This window comes from Marmota flaviventris, chromosome 17 (assembly GCF_047511675.1).
Source record: "Marmota flaviventris isolate mMarFla1 chromosome 17, mMarFla1.hap1, whole genome shotgun sequence".
In the NCBI taxonomy this organism is placed as follows: Eukaryota; Metazoa; Chordata; class Mammalia; order Rodentia; family Sciuridae; genus Marmota; species Marmota flaviventris.
This window is the reverse complement of record NC_092514.1, coordinates 37,017,057-37,032,348: the sequence shown is the minus strand read 5'-3', so window position 1 is coordinate 37,032,348 and position 15,292 is coordinate 37,017,057. Positions and strand designations below refer to the sequence as shown.

The window sequence follows — 15,292 nt, the reverse complement described above, 5'->3', positions numbered from 1 at the left end:
TCTTACATTCAAATGCTCAATGCAGTAAAAAAAATCACTATATTGTTACTTATGCCCACATAGAGAAGGCAAACCAACCATTTGGAAAACGGAAAATTTGGAAAACACTCTTTTCCAAAGAAATACATATTTTTGAAACAAGTAATGATCACAATCCCTTTAGTGAGTTGCTCAACATTTGCTTGAGGTCAGAAGAGGATAGAGGAAAAAATGACAACAGAACATAAATTTTATTGTTCAACTTCAGCTTATCCCTATTGTAAATTGACTTTAGAAGCAAGAAATATATATTTCTAAAGATGCTTTGGAGGATAGAGTTAAAAAAATAAATTACTGATCTCTACCTCCAGAAGCCCCAAGGCATTAATTCCAGAGCATATGTTCTTTTTCTATCCAAAGAAATAGAAAAATACAATCCATAATAAAGAAAAACAATCAATTGAAAAACCAAACCAGAGACAATACAGATAATAGATATACATAGATTAAAAATATTAAAATAGTTACTGTCATTGTACTCCTTATGTTCAAAAACCTCTATGTCTATGTGGCACACACCTGTAATCCCAGCAACTCAGGAAGCTGAGGCAGGAGAATGGAATGTTCAAAGCCAGCCTCAGAAACTTAGTGAGGCCCTAAGCAATTAGCAGGACTGTGTCTCAAAATAAAAAATAAAAACAGACTGGGGATGTGGTTCAGTGGCTGAATAACCTTGGGTTCAATCCCCAGTACAAAAAACAAAAAAAAAAACTATATACTCTATGTATGTATAATATGTCAAAATGTGCTCTACTGTCATGTATATCTAAAAAGAACAAATGAAAAAAAAAAAAAAAAACTATTGGAAAGACTGAGTACATGTTAAGTAGAAACACATCAGAGTAAAATAGACCCAAATAAAAAGTACAGAAATGGGCTGAGGATATAGCTCAGGTGGTAGCATGCTTGCCTTGCATGCACAAGGCCCTGGGTTTGATCCCCAGCACCACAAAAAAAAAAAAAAAATTACAGAAATGAAAACTACACTATGGCACTGAAAGCATATTAGATACTGCAGGAGAAAAGGTCTGTAAACTTGAGTAAATAGTAATAATTATTCAAACTGAAACACAAAGAGGATGAAGATTGAAAAAATGAACAAAACATCAGAGAGGCCAGGCACAGTGATGTGACTAGAGAGGCTGAGGCAGGAGGATCGCAAGTTCCAGGCCAGCCTCAGCAACTTAGGAGACCCTGTCTCAAAATAACAATAAAAAAAAAAAAAGACTGGAGATATTGGTCAGTGGTAAAGCACCTGGGGGTTCTTTACCAAGAAAATAAAAATCACTGAGCTGTGAGACAACTGCAAGTAGTCGAAGATATCTGTAATTAAGTTTCCAAAGGTGGAGAACAGAAAACATATTTCGGGAAATAATGGTTGAAATTTTCCAAGTTTACTGAAAACTATCAACCCATATATCAAAGAATCACAACACCACCAAACAAACAAAATATGTGGAAAATCACCAACGAACATCATAATCAAATAAATTAAAACAAGTGCTAGACACAGGAGTGCATGCCTGTAATCCCAGGGGCCAGGAAGGCTGAGGCAGGAGGATTGTGAGTTCAAAGCCAGCCTCAGCAATTTAACGAGGCCCTAAGCAACTCAGTGAGACCCTGTGTCTAAATAAAATATAAAAAAAAAGGTCTGGGGGGCTGGGATTGTGGCTCAGCAGTAGAGTGCTGGCCTAGCAAGGGTGGGGCCCGGGTTCGATCCTCAGCACCACATTAAAAAAAAAAAAAATTGTGTTGTATTCATCTACACCTAAAAAATAAATATTAAAAAAAAAAAAAAGTCTGGGATGTAGCTCAGTTGTGAAGTGCCCTGGGTTAAATCCTTGGCACCAAAAAAAGAAAAACAACAACAACAACAAAAAACCTAGTGATAAAGAAAACAATTTAAAAATTGCAATGAATAATGAACACAAAGGACTGAAAAACATTAAATATGTTAAAATCCATGAGTTCATAGTAATACCAACCCTTCTTCCCCCAAGAAAAAAAAAAACCTCCTTGGTCAATTTGGAGGTTGCTAGAATATCATTACTCTAAGAACAAGAAAATAAAAGAAAGAGCTGGTCATGATGGCACATGCCTGTAATCCCAGTGGTATGGGAGGCCAAGGCAGAAAGATAGCAAGTTCAAAGCCAGCCTTAGCATTTGCAAGTAAATGGACGGAACTGGAGACTGTCATGCTAAGTGAAATAAGCCAACCCAAAAAACTAAAGGCCCAATGTTCTCTCTAATAAGCAGATGCTAACATATAATAAGTGGGGAGGCAGAGAAGTTCATTGGATTAGACAAAGGGGAATGAAGGGGAAGAGACCGAGAATGGAAACAGGAAAGAAAGTAGGATGAATCTGACCTAACTTTCTTATGTTCATATATGAATATATGACCTGTGTAACTCCACATCATGTAAAACCACAAGAATGAAAAGTTACACTGCATGCATGTATAGTAGTCAAAATACATTCTTTTCTTTTTCTTTGTAGTTGTATATAGACACATTACCTTTATTTTATTTACTTATTTTTATGTGGTGCTGAGGATTAAACCCAGTGCCTTACACATGCTAGTCAAACGCTCTACCCCAACCCCCCTCAAAATACATTCTATTGTCACATATAACTAAAAAGAACAAGAACAACAACAAAAAGCCAGCCTAATCAATTTAGTGAGGATGTAAACAACCTAGTCAGACCTTGTCTCAAAATAAAAATTAAAAAGGGATGTGAAGGGCTGGGGCTACAGCTCAATGGCAGAGCACTTGCCTAGCATCTGTGTGAGGAACTGGGTTCAGTTTGATTCTTAGCACAATATATAAATAAACAAATAAAATAAAGGCATTCTGTCCATCTACAATTATAAATTTTTTAAAGGGAGTTGGGGATGTACCTCAGTGATAAAACACCCCCAAGTTCAATCCCCAGTACAGAAAAATAAAAAAGAACCATTTTAAAATATAGTTTATATCTATGAACTATATTTTAAAGTATCCAAATAGTTGACAAAGAATAGTGCTTCTCAGAATTCCCACTAATAAATGCAAAAAGGCTGAGAGAATTACAATATCATCATTTAAAAATCCCTAACAATAATTATTCCATTAGACAAAGATCATTAGTGGGTCTAAAGTACCATTAACTAAAGGTAAGGGAGGTTATGGTATATGGGTCAGAATGAAAATACTTGAATTCACTGATTACTCTCAATATCACTAAGAAGGATGTGTGTTCTGCTGCTATGTCATAAGAAGTAGAAGCCTACCTATTCACATATGCCACACACAAAACAGACCTGAATCTAATCAAGCCCCACTATCTAACCACCAATTTATAAGAAATATAGGGAAGAGGAAAATGTTAACTGACAGTGTGAGGATACAATCATTGCCAAGTCCAAACTACGAGAAATCCTATGGCAAATGACAGGCTGTTCAACATATAAACAACATGAAAATAATGGGTCAGGGAATTGTTAAGGAGATTAACAATTAAAAAAAAAAACACTAAATATAAGATATGAACCTTGTTTGGATCCTGATTTAAACAAACAATGTGAACAACAGGAAACTAAAATCAGTATATTAGAGGATATTAAGTAATACATTGCATTTTGTTAGACCTGATTATGATACTATTGATATGCTTTTCAAAAAGCCTTTATTGGTTAAAAGCATATGTGTTGGGGGGGGGGGTTTGGGGTTATGGCTCAGTAGTAGAGCTTCGCCTCACATGTGTGAGGCCCTGGGTTTGATCCTCAGCACCACACACAAAAAAATTGATTGATTGATTGATTAATTAATTAATTAAAGGTAATGTGTCTTACTACAACTACAAAAAAATAAATATTTAGGAAAACAGAAAGTATATGTGGGTAAAATTACATGAAGTCCCTCAGATTTATTTTGTTTTAAAATAGTTCAGGGGAAAAAACAAAACATGTTAATATGCAAGAAAAGATTTAAAATGAATGGCAAGCAAGGCATGGTGCTATCCCAGCTACTCAGGAGACTGAGGCAGGAGGATCCCAAGTTGAAGGTCAGCATGGGTAATTTAGCTAGACCCTGTCTCAAATATAAACTAAAAAAAAAAATTGGGAATACTACTAGATTCGATACCCCAGTTATGGAAAAAAAAAAAGGCAAAATGTTGACAATTAAAAACTATTTTCTCAGGTTTTACTTTTCTCAAAAGGCTATACCTTAAGAAAAATAATTTACTTACTTGGTGACTTGCCTATGTTGTAGCTATTAAAAAAGCAGGGTTTTTGTGAGTTTACACCTTGCTTGTCTACTTGATGGGACTGAGTAGCTTCCTTCAGCTGAGACAGAATCTGTCTACCACTGCGCTGGGAAGAGGCATTTACTTCAAATATCTAGAAGAATAAATGAGAAAATGGCAGAATACTTTATGTTTTCTTTTAGGTCAAGGTTACTTATTAACATTAACATTCTTCCACTGCACCTACTAACCTTGAATCCAAGCTCCTGAGCACAAGCATACACTGCAGCAGTTTTTCCCACTCCTGTTGGCCCTGTTATAAGAACAGTATTGCAAAGACGACTCTCTTCCTCATCATCTGAACTGCCTTTAAAGTCTTTGCTATCTGACAAATCTGAAAAATTATTCAAAAACATATAAAATGATTAATTGTTTAGGCAGCAATTCTATCTCATGAAACCCAATAATCAAACACCCCAAATTTCTTTTTTTTTTTTTTTAAATATTTACTTTTTAGGTTTAAGTGAACACAATATCTTTATTTTACATTTATGTGGTGCTCAGGATCGAACTCAGTGCCTCATGCATGCTAGGCGAGCACTTTACCACTGAGCCACAACCCCAGTCCCCCCAAATTTCTTGACAATAAATACTGGAAAATGAATTTATAAAAGTTAAGCCAAATATTATATATTAACTTTAAAATTACATAAAAATGTTTGAGCTAATTTAACTCTTTTTTTTTTTTAAAGAGAGAGAGAGAGAGAGAGAATTTTAATATTTATTTATTTATTTATTTTAGTTCTCGGCGGACACAACATCTTTGTTTGTATGTGGTGCTGAGGATCGAACCCGGGCCGCACGCATGCCAGGCGAGTGTGCTACCGCTTGAGCCACATGCCCAGCTCCGAGCTAATTTAACTCTAAAAAAATGTTCAGTTAAGAAGAAAAAAAATGAGTCAAATACCTTCCTGTTTCTCCTCTCTTTTTCCCTTCAAATTCTGTCTTTCTTCCAGTTCAGCTCTTCTCTTCCAGTCTTTCAACCAACTGTCATAAAGTATATTAATAAAAAGAAAATTCACAGAATATCAACATCTCTTAAACTTTAGATATTATAAAAATAAGTTTTAATAGCAGTAACCTTGGGCAGTGGAAATATGAGAAGAGAGAAACTTCACTTAAAATTCTTTTTTTTTTTAAATGATGTTTCCCATTTAGTATGTTAGTTTGTAATTTCTAACTTTTAGATTTAACTGAACACTAAATTTATAAAATTTTTAATGCTTTAAAAATTTTTACCAACCTATGTAACTTTTTTATAGCTAACTCATTGCCTATGAGTTCACTGGCATTTTGAGGTTGATACTTTTCTGTCCAAAGCATGTCTTCAGTTCCAGAATCTAAAGCAGAAAAGAAAAAGCTAAGATAGTATTCACTCCTTGACATAAGCATATATTCTTAGACATTAACATTTTTTATAATGAAATAATACATATTTGTAAAAATATTTACATTTATAAAATGCCAAAAATGTAATTTTTAAAACTTAAACATTACTTTAAAATTTTCGACACCAAATCCAACCCCCTGGGGGGGAAAAAAAAAGCAACAACAGTAACAAAAAAACTAACTACTGCACTCAGTGGGCATGCAGGTCTGCAATCCCAGAAGCACTGGGGCCTAAGGCAGGAAGATCACAGTTCAAAGCCAGCCTCAGCAAATTGGTTTTTAAGCAACTCAATGAGACCATGTCTCAAAATAAAATATAAAAAGGGCTGGGGATGTGACTCTGGGGTTAAGCTCCTCTGGATTTATTCTCTGGTACTAAAAACCCCAAACCTAACCACCATAAAATCTCATGAAAGGTATAAAGAAGTACATCTTAAAATTTAACAACCAATCAAGAAATATGACTATTAAAAATAATTTTTATAAAACCCAACAATCTATAGAAAAAAGGCAGCATATGTGGTTTCTTTTGACCAATGAAAATATAAAATGGATGAATTCAAAGGAATACATTGGACATACATTGTTTAAAAGTTGCAATAGATGTACATTAAAAGAAAGGGTGGTAAGGAATGGTGGTGTCTGCCCACAGTCCCAGCTACTAAAAAGGCTAAAACAGGGCTGGGATTGTGGTTCAGTGGTAAAGCACTCGCCTAGCACATGTGAGGTTCTGGGTTCCATCCTCGGCAACACATAAAAATAATATAAAGGTCACCTACAACTAAAATAAACATTTAAAAAAAAAAAAAAGGAACGCTAAAACAGGAGGATCTTGAGTTCGAGCCCAGCCTGGTAACATAGCAAGAACCCAGCTCAAAATTTAAAAAAAGGAAAAAAAATTTTTTTTTTTTTTTTTTTTTTTTGGTACTGGAGATTGAACTTGGGGGCACTCAACTACTGAGCCACATCTCCAGCCCTATTTTGTATTTTATTTAATTTAGAGACAGGGTCTCAGCGAGTTGTTAAGCACGTCACCATTGCTTAGGATGGCTTTGAACTCCCGAGTCACTGGGATTACAAGGGTGCACCACTGCACCTAGTTCAAAAAAAATTTTTGAGAGAGGGGAAAATGGCTGGGTTTGATGGTGCATGACTGTAATCTGAACAGCCATGGAAGCTGACGTAGGAAGATCCCAGTTCAAAGCCAGCCTCAGCAACTTAGGCCCTGAACTATTTAGTGAGATCATGTCTCAAAATGAAAAATAAAAAGGGCTGGGATGTGGCTTAGTGGTTAAACGTTCTCCAGGTTCAATCCCAGTACCTATAATAATAATAATAATGATTAATGATGATGATGATGTGGCTCAGAGGTAGAGCACTCGCCTGGTATGCGTGAGGCACTGGTTTCAATCCTCAGCACCACATAAAAATAAAATAAAGGTATTGTGTCTACCTACAACTAAAAAATAAATGTTTAAAAAAAATAATGCAGAGACAGAAAAAGAAGAGATTAAAAACCAAGTTCTAAGTTGAGAGGAAGAAAATCCAATTTACCAGAAATGGAAGATATTTCTGCTGGAAACTCTCTGTCACCATCTATGATCAGAATATCATTATCTTCTACTGCTCCTGTTTTCACTTTACGTGGTGTACTCAAAGCAGTTTGTTTCTTCCGAGACATTTTAGAAAATATACCTTTGGAAGAACCTAGCTTTTTCTCAAAAGAGTTGTTTCTTTTGTCAAGTTCTTCTGGCTTCCCATTTATCTTTACTGGACTTACTGAATATTCATTTGGTTTCTTTCTTTTTGACTTCTGATTTTCTATTTCCACTCGTTTCCTTTTGCTTTCTTTTTGATTGTTATCAAGCTCTACTTGTGGATTTTCTGATTTGGGAAATCATAAAATGCATGTGCTGTTAATCAACAAAAAGCATTTTCAACACCCAGTAATCTTCATATCACTTCTAAATAGCCTGTAGTCTTATGACATTAAGATGAAAAGGTAAGAATGGAATGTGACATACTGAAAGTAAGCTGAGATTTTTAATATTTGAGTGCCTTTTGTATAAGATATGTAAGTTAAAATCCTCTTATCTGGCTTTCCTTAAATGAATGATTTATAATTAAAACTGTCTTTGGATTGACATCTATGGAAGCTGGCAGGCACTAATATTGCATTGCTCAAGATGCTTTGCTTGAAGTTAACATTTCTCCTTGCCATCTGTAAGCAATGTTCTGTCTATGGTGGCCGCTTCTAAGAGTCAAAGCCTAAGTCTTTATGTTTCAAAACCAAAATATTAACATTAATGATAACAATGATCACTAACCTTGTTTACCATGATACTCAGAAAGTGCCTGGTGCTCAATTTGTTTTTTTAGAAGCAAGGGAAAATATTTTCCCACAGAAAATTCAGGATTTGACCACCTAATTTCTTCTAGCAAAAGATTTCTTACTTCTTTAGTAAAATTCTTCCTTGTCCTTATAAGCTGCAATGAAGAATAAAATGCATAATAGCAAACACATATCATTTATGCATGTTAATCACAAAACTACCAACTATGTTCTGTTCATATTAAATCAATATAAATGTTGGATTAGCTTTAGTCATTAAACACAAAGCTGCACTTGCATAATTTTTGAAAGACTTATTTCATATTTTTTTCTTTACAAGTAATTGTACTTTACACACCTATTAGACAGTGCTGACTTATAAAGCATCTAACTGTGCTATATAATCTAACATTTCTTTGAAGTTGGCTATTATTCTTTTTTTTAAAAAAAGAGAAAGAGAGAGAGAGAATTTTTTAATATTTATCTTTTTTTTAGTTTTCGGCGGACACAACATCTTTGTTTGTATGTAGTGCTGAGGACTGAACCCGTGCTGCACGCATGCCAGGCCAGCGTGCTACGGCTTGAGCCACATCTCCAGCCCGGCTATTATTAATTCTTAAAATGTTTTTCAAGCTCTGCATTTACTGGGTGTGGTGGCACACGCCTGTAATTCCAGCAACTCAAGAGGCTGAGGCAGGGGGATGGCCAGTTCAAGGCCAGCCTAGGCAATTTAGGGAGACCTGTCTCAAAATTTAAAAAAATTAAAAAGGGATAGGGGTGGCTGGGGATGTGGCTCAAGCGGTAGCGCGCTCACCTGGCATGCGTGGGGCGCTGGGTTCGATCCTCAGCACCACATAAAAATAAAATAAAGATGTTGTGTCCACCGAAAACTAAAAAATAAATATTAAAAAATTCTCTCTCTTAAAAAAAAAAGGATGGGGATGTAGCCCAGAGCTAGACTGTCCTTGGATTCAATCCCCAGAACTGAAATCATGTATGTGTGTGTGTGTGTGTGTGCACGTGCACATGTGTAACTCTGTGAATATTTAAAAGAAATCTGTATTTCAATTAGATACACTTTTAAAAAATTGGACATTAGGGGAAGAAAAGGAATTCTACGTTAAAAAAGTAGCATCCAATTTTTTTCCTCTGTAAGATGTGAAGAAAATGCCCTACAACAACAGATTAGCTCTCTAGTACTTACCATGACAGCAGAATTACTTTTTGAATTTGAATTCAATGTTGAAAATTCACCAAGAGCAATAACACATTTTGAGAGATCTATTACTTTAGTATTAGACTCCTTAAATGTAGTTAACAGAGGACAAGTAGGTAGTTTCAAATTCCATAACCAACACCCTGAAGAGAAACAGAAAAACTATCTTAATTAACTTTTTATACTATGTTTACTGAATGTCGAATATGAAAAGACTTGATAAATCCTAACACCACAAAAAACAAACAAAAATGATGTGACAACCACATAGTTATCATAAAAGTACCCAAAACCCAAATGAGTACAAAGGGAACAATATCCTCACCTCTAACAAATACAATTAATAAAAATTCCTCCCAATTGTTAAAAGAAGCACATATTAGCAAACTTTCATTTCTTTTTTAATCAGTTTTGATACTTAGGGTAAAAATTTTAGGATTTTGGGGCTGGGGATGTGGCTCAAGTGGTAGTGTGCTCGCCTAGCATGTGTGAGGCACTGGGTTCGATCCTCAGCACCAAGTAAAAATAAAATAAAGATATTGTGTCCACCTAAAACTAAAAAATAAATATTTAAAAAAAAATTTTAGGATTTTAGGGGGTATTAGCAAACTCATTTAAAGTTTAAACTTTAAAGTCAAATCTGTATTCCAATCCAAATTCTGCCAACTATCATTCTTATATGAACAAGATTCCAAATGAGTGTGGTAAAATGAGTGTGATAAGTGCTCAGCAGAATTCCGGTTAACAATGAGTACTTCATAATTATTAAGGATGTAAAAGAAAGGGGATTCCCCCAGTTCTTGCCTCATCTGCTCATCTAAAAACAAAAATACTAAATTTGGGCCTGGCATGGAAATATACACCTATAATCCCAGTGACCCTGGAGATTGAGGCAGGAGGATTGCAAATCTAAGGACAGCCTAGGCAACTTAGCAAGACCCTGATTGAAAATGAAAAATAGGACTGGAAATATAGCTCAATGGTAGAATGTCCCTGGATTCAATCCTTAGCAACACCTGCCCCCAACAAAAAAGAAAGAAAGAATGCTAAGTTTTATAGTAGCACTTCTTTCAAAAATCGCATTCAGGAAAAAAAAAAGCACAATCCATTTTTATATTTAAACATGATATTAAAAAAGGTTGAGTTGGGGATATAGCTCAGTGTTACAGTAATTGCCCAGCATGCATGAGGCTCTGGGTTTGGTTCCCAAGACCACAAGAAAAAAAAGGTTTTTTTCATCAACTTAATGACAGTGGCAGAAATGCAAAATAGGGAAAAGCAGAAAAAATTATTAGACTGAGAAATTCCCTATACCAAAAGAGGCTGAACAAAACTTATTAGGTAATAAGGTCAGAAACACAAAAGGAAAAGAAAAAAGAATAGAAAACAATATGCATTTCATGGTCATGAGGAATGCCCAAAACCAAACCTCAAAACCAGCTGAGCTGAACTTGTCTTTCTAAAAAAATCTTTATTTTATTTACTTATTTACTTTTATGTGGTACTGAGGATCAAACCCAGTGCCTTACACTTGCTAGGCAAGCACTCTACCACTGAGCTACAACACCAGCCCCAGAACCAAAAAGCTACAAAATAAAATGAAACAAAAACATCTCTGGGTAGAAGTAATGCTGACGTAATGATAAAAGCCTTTTTTGTACTTTATCAGTAACTAAAAACTGTAAGTAAAGGTTATGGTTGTTATAGCATCTGAATCCAAATAAAACTGGATTATGATTAGGCTGACACCATGGAATAAGATACTTTTGCACAGCTTCCTTGCTACTTGTTACCTGTGTATTCTATGAAGAGACTAATATGGTACTAAATAGTTGAAGCTGTTCTGAAAGGATGTGAATGGATTTCTCTGACCATACAATAATAATGGATAGGACAAATGTGTGTGTGTGTTTACTTACACACACACACACACACACACACACACGCGCGCGCGCGTTTTTTTTTCTTTAAAGAGTGCTGGTGATGGAACCCAGGGCCTCATGCATGCTAGGCCAAGTGCTCTCCCAGTGAGCTAAATTCCCAGCACTTCAGAGAAATAAAGATGATCTGCTCCGATTTCAGAGAGGAATTGCCTTCCTTTTAGAACATAGTGCCTGTCTAGAGAATATTCACTCAAGGTCCTTCACACTTTCCTGCATGTTTCTGACAAGGTATGGAGGAAGGTTCCCTTTGGCTTCCTTGCTCTGCAAACCTCCATTCTCATTAAAGTGAGTAAAAGGCTAAGGAAAAGAGGATGAAACATATACTTAAAATTCCCACTAAAATCACAAAAAGAATGACCTGAGGCTAAGAAAACTTAGCCTCATTTTAAACTACCTATATAGTTTTATATTACTTCTAACAGTTAAAAAAGAGTAAATGTTGAATAATAATAAACTTACCATCATCTTTTTGTTGTATATGAACAACTTTCTGGAAACTGGTACTCAATGAATTGTACACATCCAGAACAGCAGCTTTCTTTGCAATTTGTCGTTTCAACAAATCTGGCAAACCACTCATTAGAAAATCACGCTTTGCTTTAAATTGTACATCACAGTCCTGAGATTTCTCAGATGTATCTTGACTTTAGAAAATGATTTGAAAAAGAAGAGCTAAGGTTATAAACACTTAAAAGAATAAAATACCTAGAAAATAAATACTAAAATTTAACTTAAAAATTAATCACCCATCTAAGATGTTAGCTAGTCTAATTCTTTTTTGGCTTATATAACACTAATATAAAAGCCTGCCATATTAATTAATAAAAACAAATATGTATTTTTAAACAATGACTTGAAGGACATCCACCAAAATGTTAACGGGATATCTGTAGGTGGAAGGAGAGTTTTTTCCCTTGTTATTTTGTTTTGTTTTCAGTGCTGGGAATCTAATGCAGAGTCTCCAGCATGCTAAGCCAATACTCTACCACTGAACTAAATCTCCATCCCCAGGGTTTTTTTTTTTTTTGTTGTTGTTGTTAAACACTCATTTATGTTGTAATTAGAAAACAAAATCAGTGCCACATTTCAAAAAGTTAACCAAAGAACTTGTAAATGTATTGTTTCCAATATATAGCAGAAAATTGATGTCTATCTCACTGAATTATCTTTATTTAAATTTCTTGGTATCAGAGATTGAACCCAGGGTTGCTTACCCACTGAACCACATCCCCAGCCCCTTTTGTATTTTATTTTGAGACAGGGCCTCTCTTAGTTGCTGAGGCTGGTTTTGAACTTGGGATCTTCCTGCTTCAGCCTCCTAAGCTGCTGGAATTACAGGCATATAACACTGCACCCAGCTTAACTGGCTTATCATTAGATTATGAATCACAGGAATCTTGACTACAACGGTAGAAGTGGAAGAGGTGAAAGGGTGGGGGAGAATGGAAGGCTGGAGTGGTGGTGGTGGGGGAAGGACTGTAGTGGGTGGTATATCACAGCTTATATATCCTTTCCTAACTGCCAGATAGAGAGTTAGAATTGCAATCTCTTGAGTGAAATGAGCGGAAGAAGAGTCTTTTTAAAAATATTTTTATTAGTCGTTGATGGACCTTTATTTTTTATATGTAGTGCTGAGAATTAAACCCAGTGCCTCACACATCCGAGGCAAGCGCTCTATCACTGAGCCACAACCCCAGCCCCGGAAGAAGAGTCTTGAAGCCAGATTAGAGAAATTAATCTTAGAACAGAAGAGATATATTTTTTCTTTTGTTAATAGGAGGAAACGGGGAAAAGAGGTATAATTGTAGCTAAATTAGTGTGTTCCAAGAGCAGAAAGTAAACTCCAAGGAGAGAAATACAAAGTATTAATATAAAATATGCATATATATTATGTTATATATTGAAAAATAGTTTTAGGTGTGTGTGTGTGTGTTTTAGCTCAAAATAATGAAAATTTATTGTCTCACATATCTGGGGTATAGAAGTCAGTCCTCAATGTGATGGGAGGGTCATGCTCCCTTGAGAAATCCAGAGGGAAGAATTCAATTAATAAGATTAGAGATGAAGTGGGCTGGGGATGTGGCTCAAGCGGTAGCGACTCGCCTGGCATGCGTGGGGCTCTGGGTTCAATCCTCAGCACCACATAAAAACATAAAATAAAATAAAGATGTTGTGTCTACTGAAAACCATATATATATATAAAAGCCTCCCAACAGAGAAAACCCAGGACGTAATAGAGTCACAGCTGAATTTTACCAGATCTTTAAAGAACTAACAGCGCCAGGCAAAGTGGCACATTATCTATGACCCCAGCAATTCAGGAGGCTGAGGCAGGAGAAATGCAAGTTCAATATCAGCCTGGGAACTAAATGAGACCCTCCCTCAAAATAAAAAGGGCTGGGGGTGTAACTCAAGTGATAGAGCACCCAAGGGTTCAATCCCCAGTACCATACAATAAATAAACAAACATACCAAAACAACTAAGGCCAATTATCTAATTAGTACTTGAAATAGAAAGGGAGGGAATGCCTCCAAACTCATTATACAAAACTGGTATTATAATGAAATCAAAACTGGGTAAAACACATCAAGAAACGAAAATTACAGGACAATATCCTTGATGAACAAAGATGTGACAATCCTTAACAAACACTTTCAGATCAAATTCAATAGCACATTAAAAAGATTAAACATCATAATCAAGTTGGTTTCATTTTAGGGCTGCAAAGATGTTTCAACATTTACAAATCAATAAACGTAATAGGCATAAATACAATCAAGGACAAAATCACATGATCTCAATAGATACAGAAAAAGCCTTCTGGTCTCTCACAGCTTCTGGGGCAGCCTTTGGTGTTCCTTGGCTTAGCTACCTCACTCCAGTCTCAGAGTCCCTCATTTCAGGGCTTTCCCCCATCATGTCCATGTCTCTGTGTCTCCCGTCTTCCTCTTACATAGACAGCAGTCATACTGGATTAAGGGGCCTCATATTAATTGCATCTGCAGGAATTCTATCTCTGAATGAGGACATGTTCTGAGGTACTGGGCATTAGAACATTAATCTATCTTTTGTGGGGACAAAATTCAACATATCAGAGATTTAGGGGACCACCCTGCATTCTTCCCCACCTTTAGATTAACCACTACCACCAGAGAAAGTGGAGCATGTGTAGCCCTAGCACCACACACACACACACACACACAAAAAAAAATAGGCTACAGTATCTTGCATTCTAGAATGGGAACAGTGCATTCACAATACTGAGGCCCCAGCTGATGCTTACTGAAGTTTCTATGGCTGAGTTTGCTAATGCACCCCTGTACTAAGGCATTCAAGGCAAGCTCCCAAAGAATTTCCACACTCTATAGCCATACTTTTTATCCCAGGAATTCATTATGTTTTGTTTTTATTTTCTTGGCTAAAACATCACAAATTAGAGTTTTAAGGACTCTCGAAATTGACCTAGTTCCTCCAAACCTTTCTGTAGGACTGAGAGCTGAAGGTAATGTGAAGGTAATGCGTGCCTACCCTGCAGTAACCTTCAGTCAGGGTAGAGGACCCAGACAGGATGGAGTTCTGCATGCTCGCTTTCTTCTTCTAGATATATGTGTATTTATATATAAAGCATGTCCAAGTTTTATCTACTGAGACGGCCTAGAAGCAGTGACACATCAGGAACAATGAACACAATGAGCACACAGATCTTGGTCTCTAAAAACCATGCTCCATGAAAAGCAGCTAGGTTTCCTTGGAAAAGTACCTGACTACAAAGCAAGGCAAGTAAAAGATGAACCTGGAACATCTTCCTGTTCAAAAAAGTAAGATATGCTCAAAAATCATGAGGATATGTCAAAGGGATATAGGAACCAAGCCAAGAGGCTCATATTGGCCAAATTAAAAACAATTTGAGCGGGCTGGGGATGTGGCTCAAGCGGTAGCACGCTCGCCTGGCATGCGTGAGGCCCGGGTTCGATCCTCAGCACCACATACAAATAAAGATGTTGTGTCCGCCGAAAACTAAAAAAATAAATATTAAAATTCTCTCTCTCTCAAAAAAAAAAACAAAAAAACAATTTGAGCGGG

General features: G+C 36.1%; 1 protein-coding gene across 1 annotated transcript in view; it reads right to left on the bottom strand.

Annotated features, from left to right (window-relative positions):
* Atad5 (ATPase family AAA domain containing 5) overlaps positions 1-15,292 on the bottom strand; it is a 57,822-nt gene that overhangs the window by 18,497 nt on the left and 24,033 nt on the right. The window contains exons 7-14 of the mRNA XM_027924180.2: positions 11,668-11,852; positions 9,254-9,408; positions 8,045-8,204; positions 7,413-7,601; positions 5,572-5,668; positions 5,236-5,315; positions 4,520-4,662; positions 4,272-4,422 (exon numbers count right to left, since the gene is read on the bottom strand). Of these exons, the coding sequence (XP_027779981.2) occupies positions 4,272-4,422; positions 4,520-4,662; positions 5,236-5,315; positions 5,572-5,668; positions 7,413-7,601; positions 8,045-8,204; positions 9,254-9,408; positions 11,668-11,852 (1,160 nt within the window). The remainder of the gene's footprint in view (positions 1-4,271; positions 4,423-4,519; positions 4,663-5,235; positions 5,316-5,571; positions 5,669-7,412; positions 7,602-8,044; positions 8,205-9,253; positions 9,409-11,667; positions 11,853-15,292) is intronic.